Source organism: Scyliorhinus canicula, chromosome 15 (assembly GCF_902713615.1).
Source record: "Scyliorhinus canicula chromosome 15, sScyCan1.1, whole genome shotgun sequence".
NCBI lineage: Eukaryota > Metazoa > Chordata > Chondrichthyes > Carcharhiniformes > Scyliorhinidae > Scyliorhinus > Scyliorhinus canicula.
Genome location: NC_052160.1, coordinates 75,667,915 through 75,688,599, shown reverse-complemented (window position 1 = coordinate 75,688,599; position 20,685 = coordinate 75,667,915). Strand labels below are relative to the sequence as shown.

At 44.1% G+C, this 20,685-nt stretch overlaps 1 protein-coding gene across 3 annotated transcripts in view; it reads left to right on the top strand.

Moving 5' to 3' along the window:
• The first annotated feature begins 666 nt into the window (after window positions 1-666).
• The window catches only part of gsg1l (gsg1-like), a 411,568-nt gene continuing 391,549 nt past the window's right edge, over window positions 667-20,685 (top strand). For all 3 annotated transcript variants that reach the window (XM_038820952.1, XM_038820953.1, XM_038820951.1), the window contains exon 1: window positions 667-1,348. In XM_038820952.1, coding sequence (XP_038676880.1) covers window positions 1,045-1,348 — 304 coding nt within the window. In that variant the 5' untranslated portion in view covers window positions 667-1,044. The remainder of the gene's footprint in view (window positions 1,349-20,685) is intronic.

The window sequence follows — 20,685 nt, the reverse complement described above, 5'->3', positions numbered from 1 at the left end:
CATTAACTAATGGTGCATTCCCTCATTTCCAAACTCTTAATCGAACCGCATTTAGTTAAAAAGGGAAGATTTTAAAATTGAGGTAAATATTGACCTAGAATTGATGGGCGTGCCTCTCAATCTCACACAGTGGAAGAGCGTCAGTCTCCTTTAAGGGAGAAACTTATATCTCGTTGAGATAAATTGTGAGAAAAATCTTTTTCACACAGGAATGGTTCGGCTCTGGAATACGCTGCCTGGAAGTGCGGTGAAAGCAGGTTCAATCGAAGAAGCCATGAGATGATTATTTGAACAGGGTTACGGGGAAAAGGCAGGGAAATGACCCTCAATCACGAGGCTCATTTGGAGAGCTGGTCCAGACACAAAGGGCCGAATGGTCTCCTTCTGCACCGGAACAATTCTGTGATGCTAGTTCATTTCTGCTTTCAGCTGCTTTTTAAAAAAAAAGTCAGGTTCGAATTATTTTTCTGCAAATATATTCGCTCCGTTTCTATTTGTTCCCCTCTATTTCAAATGATGACCAGGAGGTTATTTAGGAAATCATTTCTCCAAGGAGTCGCACACTTTAAAAATGCCGGGTGCATCTAAAATGAGCTAAGTTAGATCACACACACACACTCTCTCTATTAAACACTATCACTTATATCGAATAGTTGCCCCGGGACAAGTGTGTGTCAGACATGCTGCAGAAACAGTGCACACTTTGGGCAGCAGCTTTCTGGATTGAGTTCAGGCAAATACTGCCGGTGAATCTTGCTCAGCAGCAGGTGACTGTCAGAGGGAGGCACTGGTCTGACTGCTGAAGATGCTGCTGTGTCTCCAGCCGGTTGAACACACAGCCTTCCCCCGTCTGTTCCCTCCATTCCATCTGGGACATATACCTGACCTCACCTTGGAGAAGCAGATATAAAGGAAGATTCTGCCTTGAGTGAAGGGATGAACTGGTGGCACTGACTGACTGCGGACAGGAAGGAGCTGTTTATTTTGTTCCCAGGTTCTGGCAGTGAAGGCTCGCTCTCAATCCGGGCAGCAGTTCATGTTACAATGAAAACCAGCAGAAAATGTAGAGCTATGCTGGCGGTGGCCTTAAACTTGGTGGCTCTGGTTTTTTCTACAACTGCTTTCGTCACTACATACTGGTGTGAAGGAACCCAGAAAGTCCCCAAACCAAACTGTGACAAGGAGACTAAATTAAACTGCATCAACTTTAACAGCACCACCGCCCCGCCGAACGTCTCCAAAACCAACCAGGTTCATTACAGCTGGGACACCGGAGATGATAAATTTGTATTCCGCTATTTCCACACGGGCATCTGGTACTCCTGTGAGGAGAATCTAAATGGTATCGGTGAGTGTGTTAACAAACTGTCAGCCTATCGGGGTTTCTTCATTAGCCAGTGGAAAGTCTCTGACAGCTGCTTGTGTCTGTCTGTCTGCCACTCTCGGTTAGAATTAAAGGCAACAGAAATGGGAATTGCGGATAGTCAAAATATACCTTTCAACACCTGGCACAGCTGTTTCCCTTTGTACTGACCCCTTGTGTTCTGTCTGAAATGCTGGTTTTATATCGAATCATGACGGTTACATGTGGAACCAGAAAAGTAAGTGCATTAGCGATTGCTATTAGTTTTCAGTTTAGGAGTGAGAATTACAGTACAGAGAGAGCACCGTGATTAAACCTTCAACTCTTTCAGCTTGCAAATGATCATTCATTCTCATTTCAAACTCTTGAGAAGTGTAAAGGTGGAGTGAGCAGAACTTTCTTTACCCCGCCCTACTGTTTGGCCTGGACAATCGCTCACATAATTTATGGATGGAGATTTCATTGTTACTGTTTATCTTAAGCGGTGACTTGTGCTGGCCGAGAGATTTTCTGCCTTGTGAAAGTGGATCATTTGAAGCACCGGCTTCTCCAGTGAACATTCAACTGGCAGAAAGTGGGAGCAAAAATAAATTGATGATCATTCTGTTCATTTGATTTGGACCCTGGATTTACAAATTTAGTATTTTCTACCTCCCACATTCAACTCCCGCATGAAAAATAAATTCCGATATAAATTTCCATCTGGCTCAAAAAACTTGTGTTTTCCATTTAACGTAAGCTGCTACACTCCTGATATTCTCTCTCTCTCTCTCCCTTCTTATATTTCCTTCTTGTGCACAGATTGTTTGAAAGCGGAATGAGTGATTTCATTCTGTTCTTGCCCAGCACAGCGAGAGCTTTTCTCTTGGAAATTCTGTTTTATTAGGGTGGTGGAAAATTAAACAACAAAGGTGAGGGAGTAGGAGGAGGCTGTACAAACATCCCCATCCTCAATGATGGCAAACCCAGAATGTGAGTGTAAAAGACAAGGCTGAAGTATTTGCATTCACCTTCAGCCAGAAATACCGAGTGCATGATCCATCTCGATCTGTTCCTGAGACTCCGCCACCACTGAAGTCAGTCTTGAACCAATTCAATACTCTTCACAACATAGCAAGAAATTGCTGAGCACATTGGACGGCGAAGTGGCACAGTGGTTAGCACTGCTGTCTCACAGTGCTAGGGACCTGGGTTTGATTCTGGCCTTGGATGACTGGAGTTTGCACATTCTCCGTGTGTCTGCGTGGCTTTCGTCCGGGTGTGTTAGCTAGATGTGCAGGTTAGATAGAATTACACGCATAGGGTGGGTGAGTGGACCTAGGTACGGTTCTCTTTCAAAGGGTCAATGCAGACTTGATGGGCCAAATGACCTCCTTCTGCATTACAGGGATTCTATGGACACAGAAAAGGCTGTGTGCCGTGACAACATACTATGGTGCTGAAGACCTGTGTTTCAGAACCAACTGCACCTCTAACCAAACTGTTCTCATGGAGCTACAAAACTGATATAAAATTGCCCAGATATATCGTGTACACAAAAAGCAGGACTAATCCAAATTATTCAACTCTCTCCCATTAGTTTAGTCAAAATCATCAGCAAAGTAATCAAAGGGGTCTCTGACCATGCTATCAAGTGGCATTGAATGCAACTTGCTTGACAATGCCCAGTTTGGGAAGTGCCAGAACCGTTCTTTTCCAGACCTCCTTACAACTTCGATCCAAACATGGAGAAAATACCTGAACTCCAGAGATATGTTGAAGGCCCTTGACATAAAGAAATGAGTGTGACATCAAGGAGACATAGCAAACTGGAAATCTCTGAGAATCAGGGGGAAAACTGTCCACTGGGTTGAGTCATAAAAAGGAAGACTTAGCTAGATTTCATACGGGTACCCATAGCAGCACCTTGTATTTGAAGGAAGTGAGATGAGTTACAGGAGAAATTGTTCAAAAAGAAATTCAGTCAAGGTACTGATCGATGGAAATTGGTTGGGCACCCATTCAAGGAAGAAGCGGACAGAACTCAGAGATCATCCTGGTGGGGGATGGAGGTGTACATAGATGGTTGTCCATGGTGAAGAGGAGACAGTTAGAGCCAGGACATTGGAAACTGTTAACAGAGGGCATCGAATGAGTCACGGGTGTGAGCGATGGGGGACTGGACAAAGGGTGAAACAATAGCCAAGGTAGGAAGAAATCGGTTCAGCGGGACAGGAGCAGGTTGAAACGACAGGTCTACCAGTGTAGTGCTGTTTATGATGTACACCGAGACTCTGCTTGATTGGCTTCGACAGACACGATAAAGATCCTGAATTTAGTAGAACTCTACTTTTTTCAGAAGAAATATAGTACAAGGTGACTCAGACTTCCTACTGAGCTGTTGATATTACTTGCTCTAGTGAAGGAGACAGGCCAGGCTACGATCACTCGGTGTGGATGTCTTCTCTGAACTCTGAGCTCAAGGCTCCACTTCTGTGATAGTTGCTCCCGGGGATTCCCGGGTTGTCGCTGACGTTGTGTTCTGATGTCCTTTCTTTTATCCAAGTTTCCCTAGTTCTGAGTCATGATACACACACACCTGGCCTGTTTTATATTGTCTCATTAAGACTTCAACTCATTAATTGAAATAAAAAGATCCCGGCCCCGAGTCACTGTCCATTTGGAGTTTGCACATTCTCCCCATGTCTGCATGGGTATCACCTCCACAACCCAAAGATGTGCAGGGTAGGTGGATTGGCCATGCTAAATTGCCCCTCAACTGGAAAAATTAAAAAAAAAAATAATATAATTAAAAAGGATACTCCTGGTCAGTCAGGGTGAAGATCTATTGTCCTCTGAAACAATCTTGTGTGACCAGCTATTATCCCATGATGGCCTCTTTGTATATCATTCTTCCTGTTGCAAAGTTGATCTCTACTGTCTCAAAGTTAGCTAAATATTTATAGCATGGTCTTTGTCTTTTGTGACAACATGATCAATACAGTATATAAAAGCAAATTACTGCGGATGCTGGAATCTGAAACAAAAACAGAAAATACTGGACAATCTCACAGGTCTGACAGCATCTGTGGAGAGAAAAGGGAGCTAACATTTTGTGTCTGGTTGACTTTAACAAAGAGTCATCCAGACTCAAAACGTTAATTCCCTTTTCTCTCCACAGATGCTGTCGGGCATGTTGAAATTGTCCAGTATTTTCTGCTTTTGCTTTGTTCAATACAGTAACTGGGTAATCGTAAAGTTCCATCTCGTGATAAAAAATTTCTGTGCTGACTTGAGTGATCTGGCAGAGAGCCATAATCAATTCTAGTCAGAGTCATATCTGGTAGTTCCTGTTTTCAGCCTGAAGGTATTTTGTCTATATCAACCTGCCGTCAGTACCGCAATGGGCCTTGGGAAGGTGTTGGAAGCAAGCTGTTTGAGGACTATGACATGGGAACAGTAAGAAGTCTTACAACACCAGGTTAAAGTCCAACAGGTTTGTTTCAAACACGAGCTTTCGGAGCACGGCTCCTTCTTCACCTGAAGAAGGAGCCGTGCTCCGAAAGCTCGTGTTTGAAACAAACCTGTTGGACTTTAACCTGGTGTTGTAAGACTTCTTACTGTGCTCACCCCAGTCCAACGCCGGCATCTCCACATTATGACATGGGAAGCCATGGAGGAAAGATCACCAAAGGAGATGAGGTCAGTGATTGTTCTGGAAACAATGTTCGGAGTTGTTTTATGGTCTGGAGGGAGGTAGGAGAAAGTTTCGGAGGATTGACCAGACAACAATAGTACCGCCTTTGTCAGTAGGTTTGAAAATAATGTTAGGGTTGGACCTGAGAGAATGGAGTGCAGCAAGTTCAGAGGGAGACAGGTTAGAGTGAGTGAGGGGTGCAGATAAATTGAGATGGCAGATGTCACATGGGCAGCTGTCGATAAAAAGATCAAGAGTGGGTAAGAGACCAGAGGGAGGGGTCCAAGTGGAGGGAAAATATTGAAAAAGGGTGAAAAGGACGGTTAAATGGGGGAGGACACCTGCCCAACAAATTGGGCAATATTAATACTTAGGGAGGGGTTGATCAATCTGTGGAATACACTCCCTAAGTATAGGATGAAAACAAGTCATTCAGTTGCAAAATGAGTGTGATTTCTTTCAAGGAGAAACATTTTAGGATCTAATATGTGAGTAATTTGAACACAGAACATACAGTGCAGAAGGAGGCCATTTGGCCCATTGAGTCTGCACCGACCCACTTAAGCCCTCACTTCCACCCTATCCCCGTAACCCAATAACCCCTCCTAACCTTTTTGGTCACGAAGGGCAATTTATCAGGGCCAATCCACCTAACCTTGGATTTGTTTATTGTCACGTGTACCGAGGTACAGTGAAAAGTATTTGTAACCTGCACGTCTTTGGACTGTGGGAGGAAACTGGAGCACCCGGAGGAAACCCACGCACACACGGGGAGAACGTGCAGACTCTACACAGACAGTGACCCAGTGGGGTATCGAACCTGGGACCCTAGCACTGTGAAGCCACAGTGCTATCCACTTGTGCTACCGTGCTGCCCTGATATGTAACATGCTCACTATATCACATTTAGTAGGAAAAAGGTGATTTTAGAATTTTGCTTCCCAACCCTTTTCACCCCGCTGGGGTTTTTTCACATCATTCTGGGTGTGTTGTGGACTAATTGACAAAGATTGTTTGCTACGAGTAGTCAACAACTCACTAATCTTCATATATTCTTCATATATTCTTCATATATTCCTCCCCGGACAGGCGCCGGAATGTGGCGACTAGGGGCTTTTCACAGTAACTTCATTGAAGCCTACTCGTGACAGACAATAAGCGATTTTCATTTTTCATTTTCATTTCATATTGTGGAAAGCAAATTAAATTTATTTTTAATTATTTGTTTTTGGGATATGGGGGTCACTGGTAAGCCAGCATTTATCATCCATTTCTAATTGACCTTGAGAAGGAAGTACCTTCTTCAACCTCTGAAGTTTAGGTATTGTAGGTACACCTGCAGTGCTGTTAGTGAGACTATTCTTAATTTTTGTCTGGCGACAGTGAGGTCCACATGATTGGTGGGAAGCTTCCAGGTGGTGATGTTCCAATGCTTCTGTGACCCTTGTCCTTCCAGATGGTAGTGGGGTTAGAGGGTGCTGTCATAGGAGCCTTGGTGAATGGCAGCAATGCTTCTTGTAGCTGGTACTAGAGGCTGAGAATATTTGTGGAAGAGGTACCAATCAAGCTTGCTGCTTTGTGCTGGATAGTGTTGGTGTTTCTTGTGTGTTGTTGATGCTGCACTCATCCAGGCAAGTGAAGAATGTCCCATCGCATATTGACACGGACTGTTCCAGGATCTGAGGAGCTGCAAATGAGCTTTAATGAACGTTCCCATTTTTGACCTTATGAATGGAATGAAAAATGAAATGAAATGAAATGAATGAAAATCGCTTATTGTCACGAGTAGGCTTCAATGAAGTTACTGTGAAAAGCCCCTAGTCGCCACATTCCGGCGCCTGTCCGGGGAATCTGGTACGGGAATTGAACCGTGCTGCTGGTCTGCCTTGGTCTACTTTAAAAGCCAGCGATTTAGCCCAGTGAGCTAAATCAGGGAAGGTCATTAATGATGCACCGGATGTTTGTTTTACCAAGGACACTTCCCTCTGTGTGGCTCACTTGATAGCAATCCTGCCTCTGAGCTGCAAGGCACTGAGTTCAAATCCCTAGGATTTGGCCATATAAGGAGTGTTCATTTCACTTGACAGAACCTGTTAATAAGCTTGCAAAATCCTTCCTATACTCTCTAAGAGAGAAGAGTGTAAAGTTATGCCAAATGAACCACTTTCTCAACTCTCCTTGCCACCTTCACTACTTTCCACACGCATATACCCATGTCTCTATTTTGTTAACAGAGAGATGGTGGTAACACTTGTACTCCAGAGGTCCAGGCAAATACTCTGGGGACATGAGTTTAAATCCCACCAAGGCAAGTGGTGGAATTTAAATGTTGCTAATAATCTTGAATTGAAAACTTGTCTGAGTAATGGTGACCATGGTACTATCAGTGGTTGTTGAGGGACTCCTGCAGTGATGTCCAGGGGGTGAAATAATTGGTGTCCAACAGCCATCTTCCTTTGTGCCAGGTATGACTCCAACCAGCAAAAGGTCTTCCCCTGATTTCCATTGACTCCAGTTTTGCTTAGGCTCCTTGGTGCCACACTCAGACAAATGTTGCCCTGATGTCAAGGGCAGTCGCTCTCACTGGACCACTGAAGTTCAGCTGACTGGACCAAGGTCAGCGGCACTGGCAAAACTTGAACTGAACAACATGCTCGCTAAGTGTTATCTTACATCACTTTGATGATCGAGAGTGGACTGATGGGACGTTAATAAGCTAGGTTGGATTTGTCCCGCTTTTTGTGGAAGGCAAATGCACACAGGATACAGGGTAACTTGACTTGGTGGATTCAAAGCTGGCTGAGCTGTAGGAGACAGATGGTGATTATCATAGATTATCATAGAATTTACAGTGCAGAAGGAGGCCATTCGGCCCATCGAGTCTGCACCGGCTCTTGGAAAGAGCACCCTACCCAAGGTCAACACCTCCACCCTATCCCCATAACCCAGTAACCTCACCCAACACTAAGGGCAATTTTGGACACTAAGGGCAATTTATCATGGCCAATCCACCTAACCTGCACATCTTTGGACTGTGGGAGGAAACCGGAGCACCCGGAGGAAACCCACGCACACACGGGGAGGATGTGCAGACTCCGCACAGACAGTGACCCAAGCTGGAATTGAACCTGGGACCCTGGAGCTGTGAAGCAATTGTGCTATCCACAATGCTACCGTGCTGCCCCTATGATGACTGATGTCTGCTTTAGTGACTGGAAGCCAGTGTCAGTGGCGTACCACACGGATCTGTGCTGGGTCCCCTATTGCTTGTCATTTATTAAACAACATAGATGACTATGTAGTGGGTAGGATCAAGAAGTTTGCGGATAACCGGGGGTTTAACAGTGAGGTTGAGTGTCTTAGGTCACAGGAAGATATAGATGGGATGGACATTGGGCAGAAAAGTGGCTGATGGGATTTAACCCAGAAAGATGGGAGGTGATACACTTTGGAAGGAGTAATGTGACAAGGAAGTGTTCACTGAATGGCCTGACACTGGGTAGTTCCAAGGAACAAAGGGACATCGGCGTGTTTGTCATAGATCTCTGAAGGCAGAGGACAGGTTAATAGGGTGGTGAAAAAGGCATATGGTACACTTGCCTTTATTAATCGAGGCATAGATTACAAAAGCAGAGAGGTCATAATGGGAGCTGTGAAGAGCTTTGGAGAGGCCATAGCTGGAGAACTGTGTGCAATTCTGGTCACCATATTATAGGAAGGATGTGATTGCACTGGAGGGGGTGCTGAGGCAATTCACCAGGATGTTGCCTGGGATGGAACATTTCAGTTATGAAGAGAGGTTGGAAAGGCTTAGGTTGTTTTCGCTGGAGCAGAGAAGATTGAAGGGTGACCTGATTGAGGTGTAAAAGATTATGAGGGGCATGGGCAGGATGGATGAGAAATAGATGCTCCCCTTAATTGAAGGGTCGGAAATGAGGGGACACAAATTCAAGATCAGGGGCAGAAGGTTAAAGGGGGATTGGAGGAAAAACGTTTTTACCCAGAGGGTGGTGATGGTCTGGAGTGCACTGCCTGGGAGGGTGGTAGAAACGGGTTGCCTCACATCCTTTCAAAAGTACCTGGATGAGCACTTCTTAACATTCAAGCCTATAGGCCAAGTGCTGGAAAATAGGATTAGGTAGGAAGGTCAGGTGCTTTTCATGCATCAGTGCAGGCTCGATGGGCTGAAGGGCCTCTTCTGTGCTGTATTATTCTGTGATTCTGGACAATTTTCCATATTGCTGGATATATGCAAGTGCTGTAGCTGTAGTGGAATAGCTTGACTGAAGTGAAAATAATTCTGAAGCACAAGTCTTCAACACTTCTGCCGGAATATTATCAGGGCCTATTGCCTTTTCAGTATCCAGTACATTCAGCCATTTGTTAATATCACATGGAGTGAATCGGATTGGTTGAAGACTGACATTTGCGATGCTGGGGACCTCTGGAGGAGTCCAGGGTGGATCATCCATTCGTCACTTCTGGTCAACGGTAGTTACAAATGCTTCAGCCTGGTCTTTTGCACTCATATGCATTGAGAATGGGAATGATTTTGAAGTCATCTTCTCCACCTGTTCATTGTTTGTTTGATAATCTACCCCCATTAATGAGTAAGTGTCGCTGGACTGCAGAGCTTAGATATGATGGTTGCAAAGAGTCACAGTAAAAAAAGGAGGGTTCAGTTCAGGTTTTATTTTAAAATACACTTGTGTTTCATTGTGCCTTTCGAAGTAAAGTATAAGTAATTACCCGAGACAGGGTTTATTGAGTACTGTTTGCTTTACTTGATTCTTTTATTGTAAAATTCATGGCTGGGATTCTCCGTCCCGGGAGCCAGCTAATAGGGCATCCCCCACTACATCAGGAAATCTGAAGGTGTGAGTGCGCTGCCGGCGAAAAGGAGGATCCCGCCGACAGAAAATTCAGGCCCATTGGATTTAAACCATGGAATTGTGTAGTTTCATTCTTTCATTAAATAACTGGGTGTTCAAATTTATATTCAAATGTTATATTCAAGCAGTCTCAATGGAGATCATGGCTATACTCAAGTGTTGAGTTGCTAGTTCTGTTCAGAGCCTATCCCATTTAGTTCAGTGACAGGGGTACACAAGATGAAGAGTGTCCTCGGTGTGAAGATGGCACTTCCGCTGCCCAAGGACTTTCTGGTCGTCATTCCAGTCAATTGTGTCACAGATAGTTGCATCTGTGAGAGATTAGTGAGGACAAATAGATTTTTCCCCCTCTTGTTTGTTCTCTCGCCATCTGTCGAACAGGGAAGCAAGGTGACAGAATGATTAGCACTGTTGCCTCACAGCCCCAGGGACCTGGATTAAATTCTGACCTTGGGTGACTGTGTGGAGTTTGCACATTCTCCCCGTGTCTGCGTGAGTTTCCTCTAGGTGCTCCGGTTTCTTCCCACAGACAAAGATGTGCAAGTTAGGTGGATTGGCCATGATCAACCGTCCCTTAGTGTCCTTAGGTTAGCTGGGGTTATGGGGATACGGCAGGGGAGTGGGCCTACATTGGGTGCTGTTTTCGAGGGTGGGTGCAGACTTGATGGGCTGAATGGCCTCCTTCTGCACTGCAGAAATTCTATGATTCTACAATCCAATCTGGCAGATGAAAGAAGTATTGAGTGCAGCAAAGGCACAGAACGTTCTCTGGGTACCGGACTTCCAGGGCTGGCTTGCTCAGTCATTTTAGAAGACAGTTCAAGAGTCATGGGGTACCTTTGGAGTTACATGTAGGCCAGACCCGATAAGGACAGCAGATTTCTTCCCCTAAAGGATTAAATTCCTTTTACAACATTCTAATAGTTTCCTGGTCATTATTTGTAACACTAGCTTTTTGATTCCAGATTTATCAATTTATTGAATTTTTATTTCCCAGCTGCCATGGTAGAATTTGAACTTGTGTCTCTGGAGCAATAGTTTGGACCTCTGAATTACCAGAGACTGCTTTACTCTGGTTAGAGTTATACAGCATAATAATCAAAGCCATGCTAGGAGATGTCAACCCACATTCATATCACAGTGAAATAGCAAATGGACAGATACATTCCAAAACACACATCAAAAACACTGTAGTTATGATGGAAGATTTCAATATTTATTGTTTTGCCTCTCTGAGAGAAGCAGGACAGCTAAAGCAATTAAAGCAACGAATTTAGAGAATGCATTTGGGAGAGTTATAGAATTGACAAGGGAACAGTCCATGTTAGATTTAATGATAAGTATCAAACAAATCTGACAAGAAGGGAACATCTTGGAAATCTTAACTCTGTGATTGATTTTGAAACAGATTTTGCAAAAAGAGAGATTGTTAATATTTATTTCATAGAAACATAGAAAATAGAAGCAGGAGGAGGCCATTCGGCCCTTCCAGCTGGCTCTGCCATTCGTGGCTGATCATCCCACTCTGATCCCACCTTCCCAATATCCTTTGATCCGCTTTTCCCCTAGTCTTATATCCAACTGCTTCTTGAAAACAATGTTTTGGCCGAAACTGCTTTCCACAGGCTTACCACTCTCTTTCTGGGTAAATACATTTCTCCTCATCTCTGTCCCGAATCCACAGATTGTGACCCCTGGTTCCTGATTCTGGCTACACCCACCATTGGGAACATCATTTTGCATCTACGCTGTCTAGTCCTTATCATAGAATCATAGAATTTATAGTGCAGAAGGAGGCCATTTGGCCCATTGGGTCTGCACCGGCGCTTGGAAAGAGCACCCTACTGAAGCCCATGCCTCCACACTAGCCCCATAACCCAGTAACCCCACTAAGGGCAATTTATCGTGACCAATCCACCTAACCTTCACATCTTTGGACGGTGGGACGAAACCGGAGCACCCGGTGGAAACCCACACTGACACGGGGAGAATGTGCAGTCTCCACACAGACAGTGACCCAAGTGTGGAATTGAACCTCTGATACTGGAGCTTTGAAGCAACTGTGCTAACCACTGTACTACCATGCTGCCCGGTAGTCCTGTTTGAATTCTATAAGTTTCTAATAGATCCCCCTCATTCTTCTGAACTCCAGCAAATACAATCCTAACCAACTCAATCTCTCCTCATATGCCAGTCCTGCCATCCCAAGAATCAGTGGTAAACCCTCTGTGCACTCCCTCTATAGCAAGAACATCCTATCTCCGATAAGGAGACCAAGATGGCACATAATATTCCAAGGCCCTATATAATTGCAACAAGATATCCCTGTTCCTGTATTTAAATCCTCTCACAATGAAGGCCAACATACTATTTGCCTTCTTTACCACCTGCTGTACCTCCATATTTCCCTCCAGTGACTGGTGTACGAGGACATCCAGGTCTCGTTGCACAGTCCCCTCTCCTAATTTATGACCATTCAGATAATAATCTGCCTTCCCGTTTTTGCTACCAAAGTGGATAACCTCACATTTATCCAAATTACATTGCATTTGCTATTTATTTGCCCGCTCACTCAACTTGTTCAAATCACACTGAAAGATCTCTGAATCCTTCTCACACTCATCCTCCCACCCAACTTTGTGTCATCTGTGAGTTTGCAGATATTCCATTTTGTTCACTCATCTAAATCACTAATAGGTATTGTGAATACCTGGGGTCCCAGCATCAATCCCTGTGGTACCCCACTAGTCACTGCCTGGCATTTGAAAAATTATTCTTTGCTTCCTGTGCCAACCAGTTTTTAATCCGTCTCAATATACTACCCCAATTCTATGCACTTTAATTTTGCACGCTAATCTCTCATGTAGGACTCTGTCAAAATCCTTCTGAAAGTCCAAATAAACCACATTTACTGGTTCCCCTTCATCAACTCTGCCAGTTGCATCCTCAAAGAATTCCAGTAGATTTGGCAAGCATGAATCCATGCTGACTCTGTCCGATCCTGCCAACGTTGTCCAAGCTATAAAATCTTTGATAATGGATCCTAGAATTTTCCCCACGTCAGGCTGACTGGTCTATAATTGCCTGTTTTCTCTTTACTTCCCTTTTTAAATAGTGAATTTACATTAGCTACCCTCCAATCTTTAGGAACTGTTTCAGAGGCTATAGAATCCTGGAAGATGACCATCAATGCATCCGCTATTTCTAGATCCACTTGCTTAAGTACTCTGGATGTAGATTATCAGGTGCTGTGGATTCATCAGCCTTCAATTCCATCAATTTCCCCAAAACCATTTCTCTACTAATACTGATCTCCTTTAGTTCCTCCCTTTCACTAAACACTGTGTTCCCCAGCATTTCTGGTATGTTATTTGTGTCCCCATTTGTGAAGACAGAACCAAAGTATGTATTTACTTGGTCAACCATGTCTTTGTTCCCCATTTTAAATCCCCCTGTTTGCAATTGTATTTGTATTTGCATTTGTCTTCATCAATCTTTTTCTCTTCACGTACCTATAGAAACCTTTACAGTCAGTTTTATGTTCCCTGCAATCTCACTGTCATACTCTATTTTCCCCTTCTTAACCTTAATCCCATTTCCTTTAGTCTTAATTCGCTGAATTTTAAACTGCTCCCAATATTCAGGTCTATTGTTTTCCTTGGCCAATTTGTATACTTTTTCCTTGAATCGAACAATATCTCTAATTTCCCTTGCAAACCATAGTTTGGCCAACTTTCCCACTTTACTTTACCAGTCAGGAATAAACAATTGTTGCAGTTCACCCATACACTCCTTGAATGTTTGCCATTGCCTATCCACCGTTTTAAGTCACGTGTCCCCCCATCCATCATAACCAACCCACCCCTCATATCATCGTAGTTCCTTGTTTGCCTCAGAATTAACTATATCACTCTCCGCCATTATGTAAATATTATGGGATGTGGGCTTAGTTGGCTCATCCAGCATTTATTGCCCTTCCCTAATTGCCCTTGAGAAGGTAGGTGGTGGTGAGCTGACTTCTCACAGCGCTGTTAGAGGGGAGTTCCCGGATTTTGACCCAGCGACAGTGAAGGGATGGCGATATGTCTCTAAGTCAGGATGGTGAGTGACTTTTTATTAAATTTGGGATGTGACCATCACAGGCTCGACCAGCCTAAATTGTCTATTCTTAGTTCTCCTGGGAGGGGAACTGGCCGGTGGTGGTGTTCCCATGCATTGGCTGCCTGTGTTTCAAAGTGGTGGAGATTGTGGGTTTGGAAAGAGCATTGGTGAGTTTCTGCAGTGCATCTTGTAGATTGTACACATGGCTGTTACTGGCCATTGGCTGTGGAGGGAGTGAATGTTTGCGGAAGGGGTGCTAATCAAACAAGCTTCTCTGTCCTGGATAGTGGCAATCTTCTTGAGTGTTGATGGAGCTGTACTAATTCAGGCAAGTGGTGAGTATTCCATCACACTCCTGATTTGTGTCTTGTATATGGTGGACAGGTCTTGGGGAGTCATAGAATTTACAGTGCAGAAGGAGGCCATTTGGCCCATCAGGTTTGCACTGGCCATTTGAAAGAGCACCCCATTTAAGCCCACGGCTCCACCTTATCCCCGCAACTCAGTACCCCATCTAACCTATTTGGACACCAAGGGCAATTTATCATGGCCAATCCACCTAACCTGCACATCTTCGGACTGTGGGAGGTAACCGGAGCACCCGGAGGAAACCCACACAGACATGGGGAGAACGTGCAGATCTACACAGACAGTGACCCAAGCCAGGAATCTAACCTGGGACCCTGGATCTGGAAGCAACTGTGCTAACCACTATGTAATTGTGCTGCCCCAAGCCTGAGTCAGGAGGTAAGTTACTTGTCACAGAATTCCCAGTCTCTGACCTGCTCTTTTAGACACAGTTTTTATGTGGCTCCTAAATTATGTCTTGATATCACTTTCATCTCATCCCTCAAGTTCTTTTTCATGCTTGAACTGGGGCTTGAATGAGCTCAGGCGCTGAGTGACCCTGGCAGAATCCCAACTGCGTATCAGTGAGCAAATTATTGCTGAGAAAGTGCTGCTTGAAACCACTATTGATGACTCCTTCCATCACTTTACTGATGATCGAGTATCGACTTATGGGGCAGTAATTGGCCTGGTTGGATTTATCCCATTTCTTATGCATAGGGCATACCTGGGCAATTTTCCACATTGCTGGGTATATCCCAGTTTGTAGCTGCACTGGAACAGCTTGGCTAGGGGCAAGGCAAGTTCTGGAGCACAAGCTTCAGTGCTATTTCCGGAATATTATCAGGGCTCATAGCCCATGCAGTATCCTGTGCCTTCAGCTGTTTCTTGATATCACGTGGAGTGAATCGAATTGGCTGAAGACTGACATCTTGATGTTGGGAACCTCCGGAGGAGACCAAGATGGATCATCGACTCGGCATTTCTGGCTGAAGATGGTTGCAAATACTTCAGCCTCGTCTTTTGCACTGATTGCTGGGCTGACCAAACATTGAGGATGGAGATATTTGCAGCACGTCCTCCTCCAGTGAATTGTTTAATTGTCCACCATCGTTCATGGCTGGATGTGGCAGGCCTGCAGAGATTTCATATAATTAGTTGGTTGTAGGATTGCCGAGCTCTATCAAAGGACTCTTCCAATGTTTGGCATGCAAGCCGACCTGTGCTGTTGCTTCACCAGGTTGATACCTCACCTTTAGGTATAACTTTAGGTGACAAACCCGAAGGAAGAATCTAACATACCTTTCCTTGAATTGGAGATCAGGCCCTCAGACTTAGGCAATAAGTATGAGGTAATGCATTTTGGAAGGTCTAATACAGGTAGGGAATATAGAGTGAATGGTAGAACCCTTAAGATTATTGACAGTCAGAGAGATCTAGGTGTACAGGTCCACAGGTCACTGAAAGGGACAACACAGGTGGAGAAGGTAGTCAAGAAGGCATACAGAATGCTTGCCTTCATTGGCCGGAGCATTGAGTATAAAATTGGCAAGTCATGTTGCAGCTGTGTAGAACCTGAGTTAGGCCACACTTGGAGTATAGTATTCAATTCTGGTCGCCACACTAAAAATGAAAATTGAAAATCGCTTATTGTCACGAGTAGGCTTCAATGAAGTTACTGTGAAAAGCCCCTAGTCGCCACATTCCGGCACCTGTCCGGGGAGGCTGGTACGGGAATCGAACCGTGCTGCTGGCCTGCTTGGTCTGCTTTAAAAGCCAGCGATTTAGCCGAGTGAGCTAAACCAGCCCCTACCAGAAGGCAACTACCAGAAGGATGTGGAGGCTTTAGAGAGGGTGCAGAAGAGACCTGATAGAGGTCTACAAAATTATGAAGAGCAAAGACAGAGTGGATAGTCAGACTCTTTTTCCCAGGGTAGAGGGGTCAATTACTAGGGGGCATAGGTTTAAGGTGCGAGGGGCAAGGTTTAGAGGAGAGGCAATTTTTTTTTTTACACAGAGGGTAGTGGGTGCCTGGAACTCGCTGCCGGAGGAGGTGGTGGAAGCAGGGACGATAGTGATGTTTAAGGGGCATCTTGACAAATACATGAATAGGATGGGAATAGAGGGATACGGACCCCGGAAGTGTAGAAGATTTTAGTTTAGACGGGCAGCATGGTCGGCGCAGGCTTGGAGGGCTGAGGGGCCTTTTCCTGTGCTGTACTTTTCTTTGTTCTAACTGTGCATCACAGGCCTTTGGATCCCTGCACACGTGCAGATCATTATTTCCGTTATCAGATGTGGTTAGTCAGGAAATGGTCTTGGCCACATGTGCAGTGTTTGTCTTTTAGATTGGGACTCAGCCCTGTGTCTGTGGGAGGGAGAGAGGAGGAAGAAAGTGAAGCAGTGCAAAAAAAAATGTCAGGTGATAGGAGAGGAGCACTATTCAACTAGGTTTTCCAGTGAGAAGGACACAAAATAAAACGTCCCAAACCAGGGAATGGGCCAGAAAGAGGTTCCCAAGAAGGGTGAGGTACAAAGAGAGGAATTTGAAACAAGTCTTGTTCGGGAAAGTTAAAAGTTAGGAGCAAAGAAAATACTCTGAATTGAAGATAAAGAACTGCAGGGAGAAAAGTGGAGGGGAAAAGCTCTGGAGATGGATTCTTGTTGAACATATCTGAGTAATGGTGTCATTTGAGAGAGAATCCCAAGGTGAGTTCTTTAAATATGGACATTCGAAGCCCTCTTGAGAAAGACAGAATTAAGACTAGTTGGCTCACATTGTAACAGGCACCTGGGAGTTAATGACAAATATCTTGGTTTAGGGTGTGGAGTATCTGACAATAACTCCCTATTAGTTTACATGTATTGCATACGTACTGTGAATATTATAATATAAGTTAGATATTGTAAATTGTGTTAACTTTACAAATTTGTATGCATCTGTAAAAGTATAGTTGGGATGAAGGAGCAGCACAATTTGACTGATGTATTAGTGTTTACATTGAAATCTTTCAAACCTTTTGGTCTGCTGGAATATAGTTCATTATTCTTGTTTAATAAATGTTTTATTATTTTGATAAAATTCCTTCAGCAGACTCTTGTGAATCTGTTCAGTAACTGCCTTTCATGGTTTCTAAAATAAAAAGAACAGTAAGGATCCATTAAGCCAGGTTCCATTCTGACAAAGTTGGGGCTCACCCAAGATCGTGATCAAGTGTAATATTTTATGGGACTACAAATTCTTCAATTTTGGTGGGATGTGTGAATCCTTAAATACATGAGTATGTGGATGCACTGAGGTGCTTGGCATTGGAACATGATTTGCTGTGAAGCTTGGACTGTTGCTGAGACTTTCCTGGGCACAGAAGGTGTAACAAAATCCTTGATTGAAGCTAAACTGAGGGAGATTAGCAGACAATTGAAAGTAGAAAAAAATCCAGGCATACTATTGGCTGGGGACTATTGGGTATCCTATAACATATTTTAGTTTATTGACAACTCAACAATACAAAAAAAGAGTCAGCAAAATGCAAAAACAACATAGTCATGAAAAACAGTAAGATGCCAAAAGCATTTACAAGATACAAAAACCAGCATACACACACAACCACCCCCTGTCCCCAACTGCAGCCCCACATCAGCAGAAAGATGCCCAATGTGCAGCAGAGACCCACAGAAATGGACACACCAATAGAGAGAGAGAGAATCCCTCTCGTGCACCAGGAAGGACCCCTCAACCCCCAGTGCACAGGTGCAGGAGCGCCGCAACTGGCAAGCACCCAGCGCTAAGCTCAAAATAATAATACACAACAAAAATTACAATAATAACCATACAATCCTCCAAAAATAAAACACAACCAACATCAGTACAAACAGTATACATAGTTAATTGGGCCACCACCCTCCTTTTCTCACAGTCCCGGCATCCGGTCTCCAGACGCCATCCAGTCTAAACTTGCAAAAGCGAGTCCATTTAACTCCACTTTCAGCCAGTCAGCAGGCCACCCAAGATCTGTTCCTCGCTCCACTTTCTGCCAATAAGCAGAAAGACAGCCAGTGACAAGTATGGGTCCCAGGTGTGGCAACTGCAGGCAAGCACTCTCCTCTCTCTCTCCCTTGCAAGTACCTGGCAGCAGCAATAGGCTCCCCTTTTCCACCATTCAACTGGTTGTAGCACCATCCCCCCTTGCCGTAGTGCAGGCTTCAAAGTCCAGAAAAGGCAGCCAACATACAGAATAGCACACCAGGTCCAGAAGCAGGGTTTCAGTGAGGTGAATCACAGTCCGTGTAATTTACACTGTTATTATGTACTGTGTCTATGTAAGCTCGGTTTACGAGCAGTTGCGCGGCTCTGCCCATAGAGGGAGATGTAGGGGGAGATGAGGAGTTTGTACTGGGCTCCACCCTTGGCTCCGCCCATGGCTCCTCCCACTAACTGGAAGTATAAAACTTGGCAGTTTGAGCCTGCCTGCCAGTTCATCACGTCGCAAGCAGGCTCCTTTGTAAGATTATTAAAACCACTGTTCACTTCCAACCACGTGTCGTGTGAATTGATGGTCACATCATACAGCCAGAAGCAGCAGGTGTTCGGAGACATATTCCCCTCCTGTACCTCAGAGCATGAGCTACTTAGGTGGAGTGTGAGCTCCCCCAATGAAGGGGGCAGGGAAATAATTAGCAGTTTCACCTGAATAAATAGAGTTGGCCAGTGTGGTACCAGCTAGAGTAGTGAAGCAGTGGTGGAGTATGACTGTTGATGTGTGTATATAATTGTAAATAAAGTTATTTTCTTTTGACTCTACAAACACGTGCTGGATTTTTCATGGCCATTACAAAACAAAAGATATCTGTGAAGTTGAAGTGGCCAAAAGATGTTTGCACCTCAATGTTACAAAGTGTTCTGTCAGGCACAGATATGAGTGCTTATACTGGGTTGTCAGAAGAGCAATCTGCAGGCTAGAATGTGGCCAAAGGAGCATTAATCAATGCTCATGAATTTTTTGCTAAAACCTATCAATTGAGGTTTAGGACGATTAGAAAGAAACCTAATCAGACATTTGTTGAGTTTGCAAGAGAAAAATAAATGTGTGGGATCAGTGATTTTAATGACTGAAGTTAGAGAAAATCTTTGAGACACGAGGGAAATCATTATGGAAGAATTCCAAAACTACATTCCAGGAACCATTAAGACTGTTTTTGGATGAGTGTCAAGTATCAAAGATCTGAGAAGCAGCAGTTTTGGCTGATACCGATGATATTCCACATTAGAGGAAATGGGCATATGAGAATGAACAGGAAAATTGAGGGGGAATAGAAAATCTGGTAATAGAAAAGGTAATAGTTCTGGGCAGCACGGTAGCATTGTGGATAGCACAATTGCTTCACAGCTCCAGGGACCCAAGTTCAATTCCGCTTGGGTCACTGTGTGTGCTTAGTCTGCACATCCTCCCCGTGTGTGCATGGGTTTCCTCCGGGTGCTCCGGTTTCCTCCCACAGTCCAAAGATGTGCAGGTTAGGTGGATTGGCCATGATAAATTGCCCTTAGTGTCCAAAATTGCCCTTAGTGTTGGGTCGGGTTACTGGGTTATGGGGATAGGGTGGAGGTATTGACCTTGGGTAGCGTGCTCTTTCCAAGAGCCTGTGCAGACTCGATGGACCAAATGTCCTCCTTCTGCACTGTAAATTCCATGATAAAGAATAGACGGAAGTAAGCCAAAATAATCAAGGGAAAGACCAGAACCGCAGAAAATGGTATCTTTCCATTATAATAAACCTGGACATATTAAAGCTAATTGCTGGAAATTAAATGGGTAACCTAATGCAGTACTATGAACACTTAATGAATTCTCAGCAAAGGCCACATCAGAAAAGAAAATGTTGGTAAAACTGTAGCAATGATACAGGTAAAATGTGTTTCCTCAGAACCAACGCAAAGGGGGACATAGATCAGGATTGTCCAGAGAATTTGGTTTTGAATACTATTAGAGAAGGTCAGGTTGCTGGACCTTTTATCGCAAAGGGAGAAATGTTTCCTTACTCCTCCAACAAAATAGGTAAACAAATTTTGAAATTGAGATATACTGGGCAGATGAGTCATTAATTGTGGCTGATGATATAGTTTGAGTTCCAGTCCATTTTCCTTGATAAAACTATTAATATGGGCTATCAATGGAATTTATGAATCTGTTCCTTTGTGAGATAATTTGTGAAGTAAATACATAAATTGAATTGGAACAGTAGTAATCATTCCTAGATCACCTTTGAAGGGGTAGATATTATAGTAGATATAGGGAGAACACAATAAA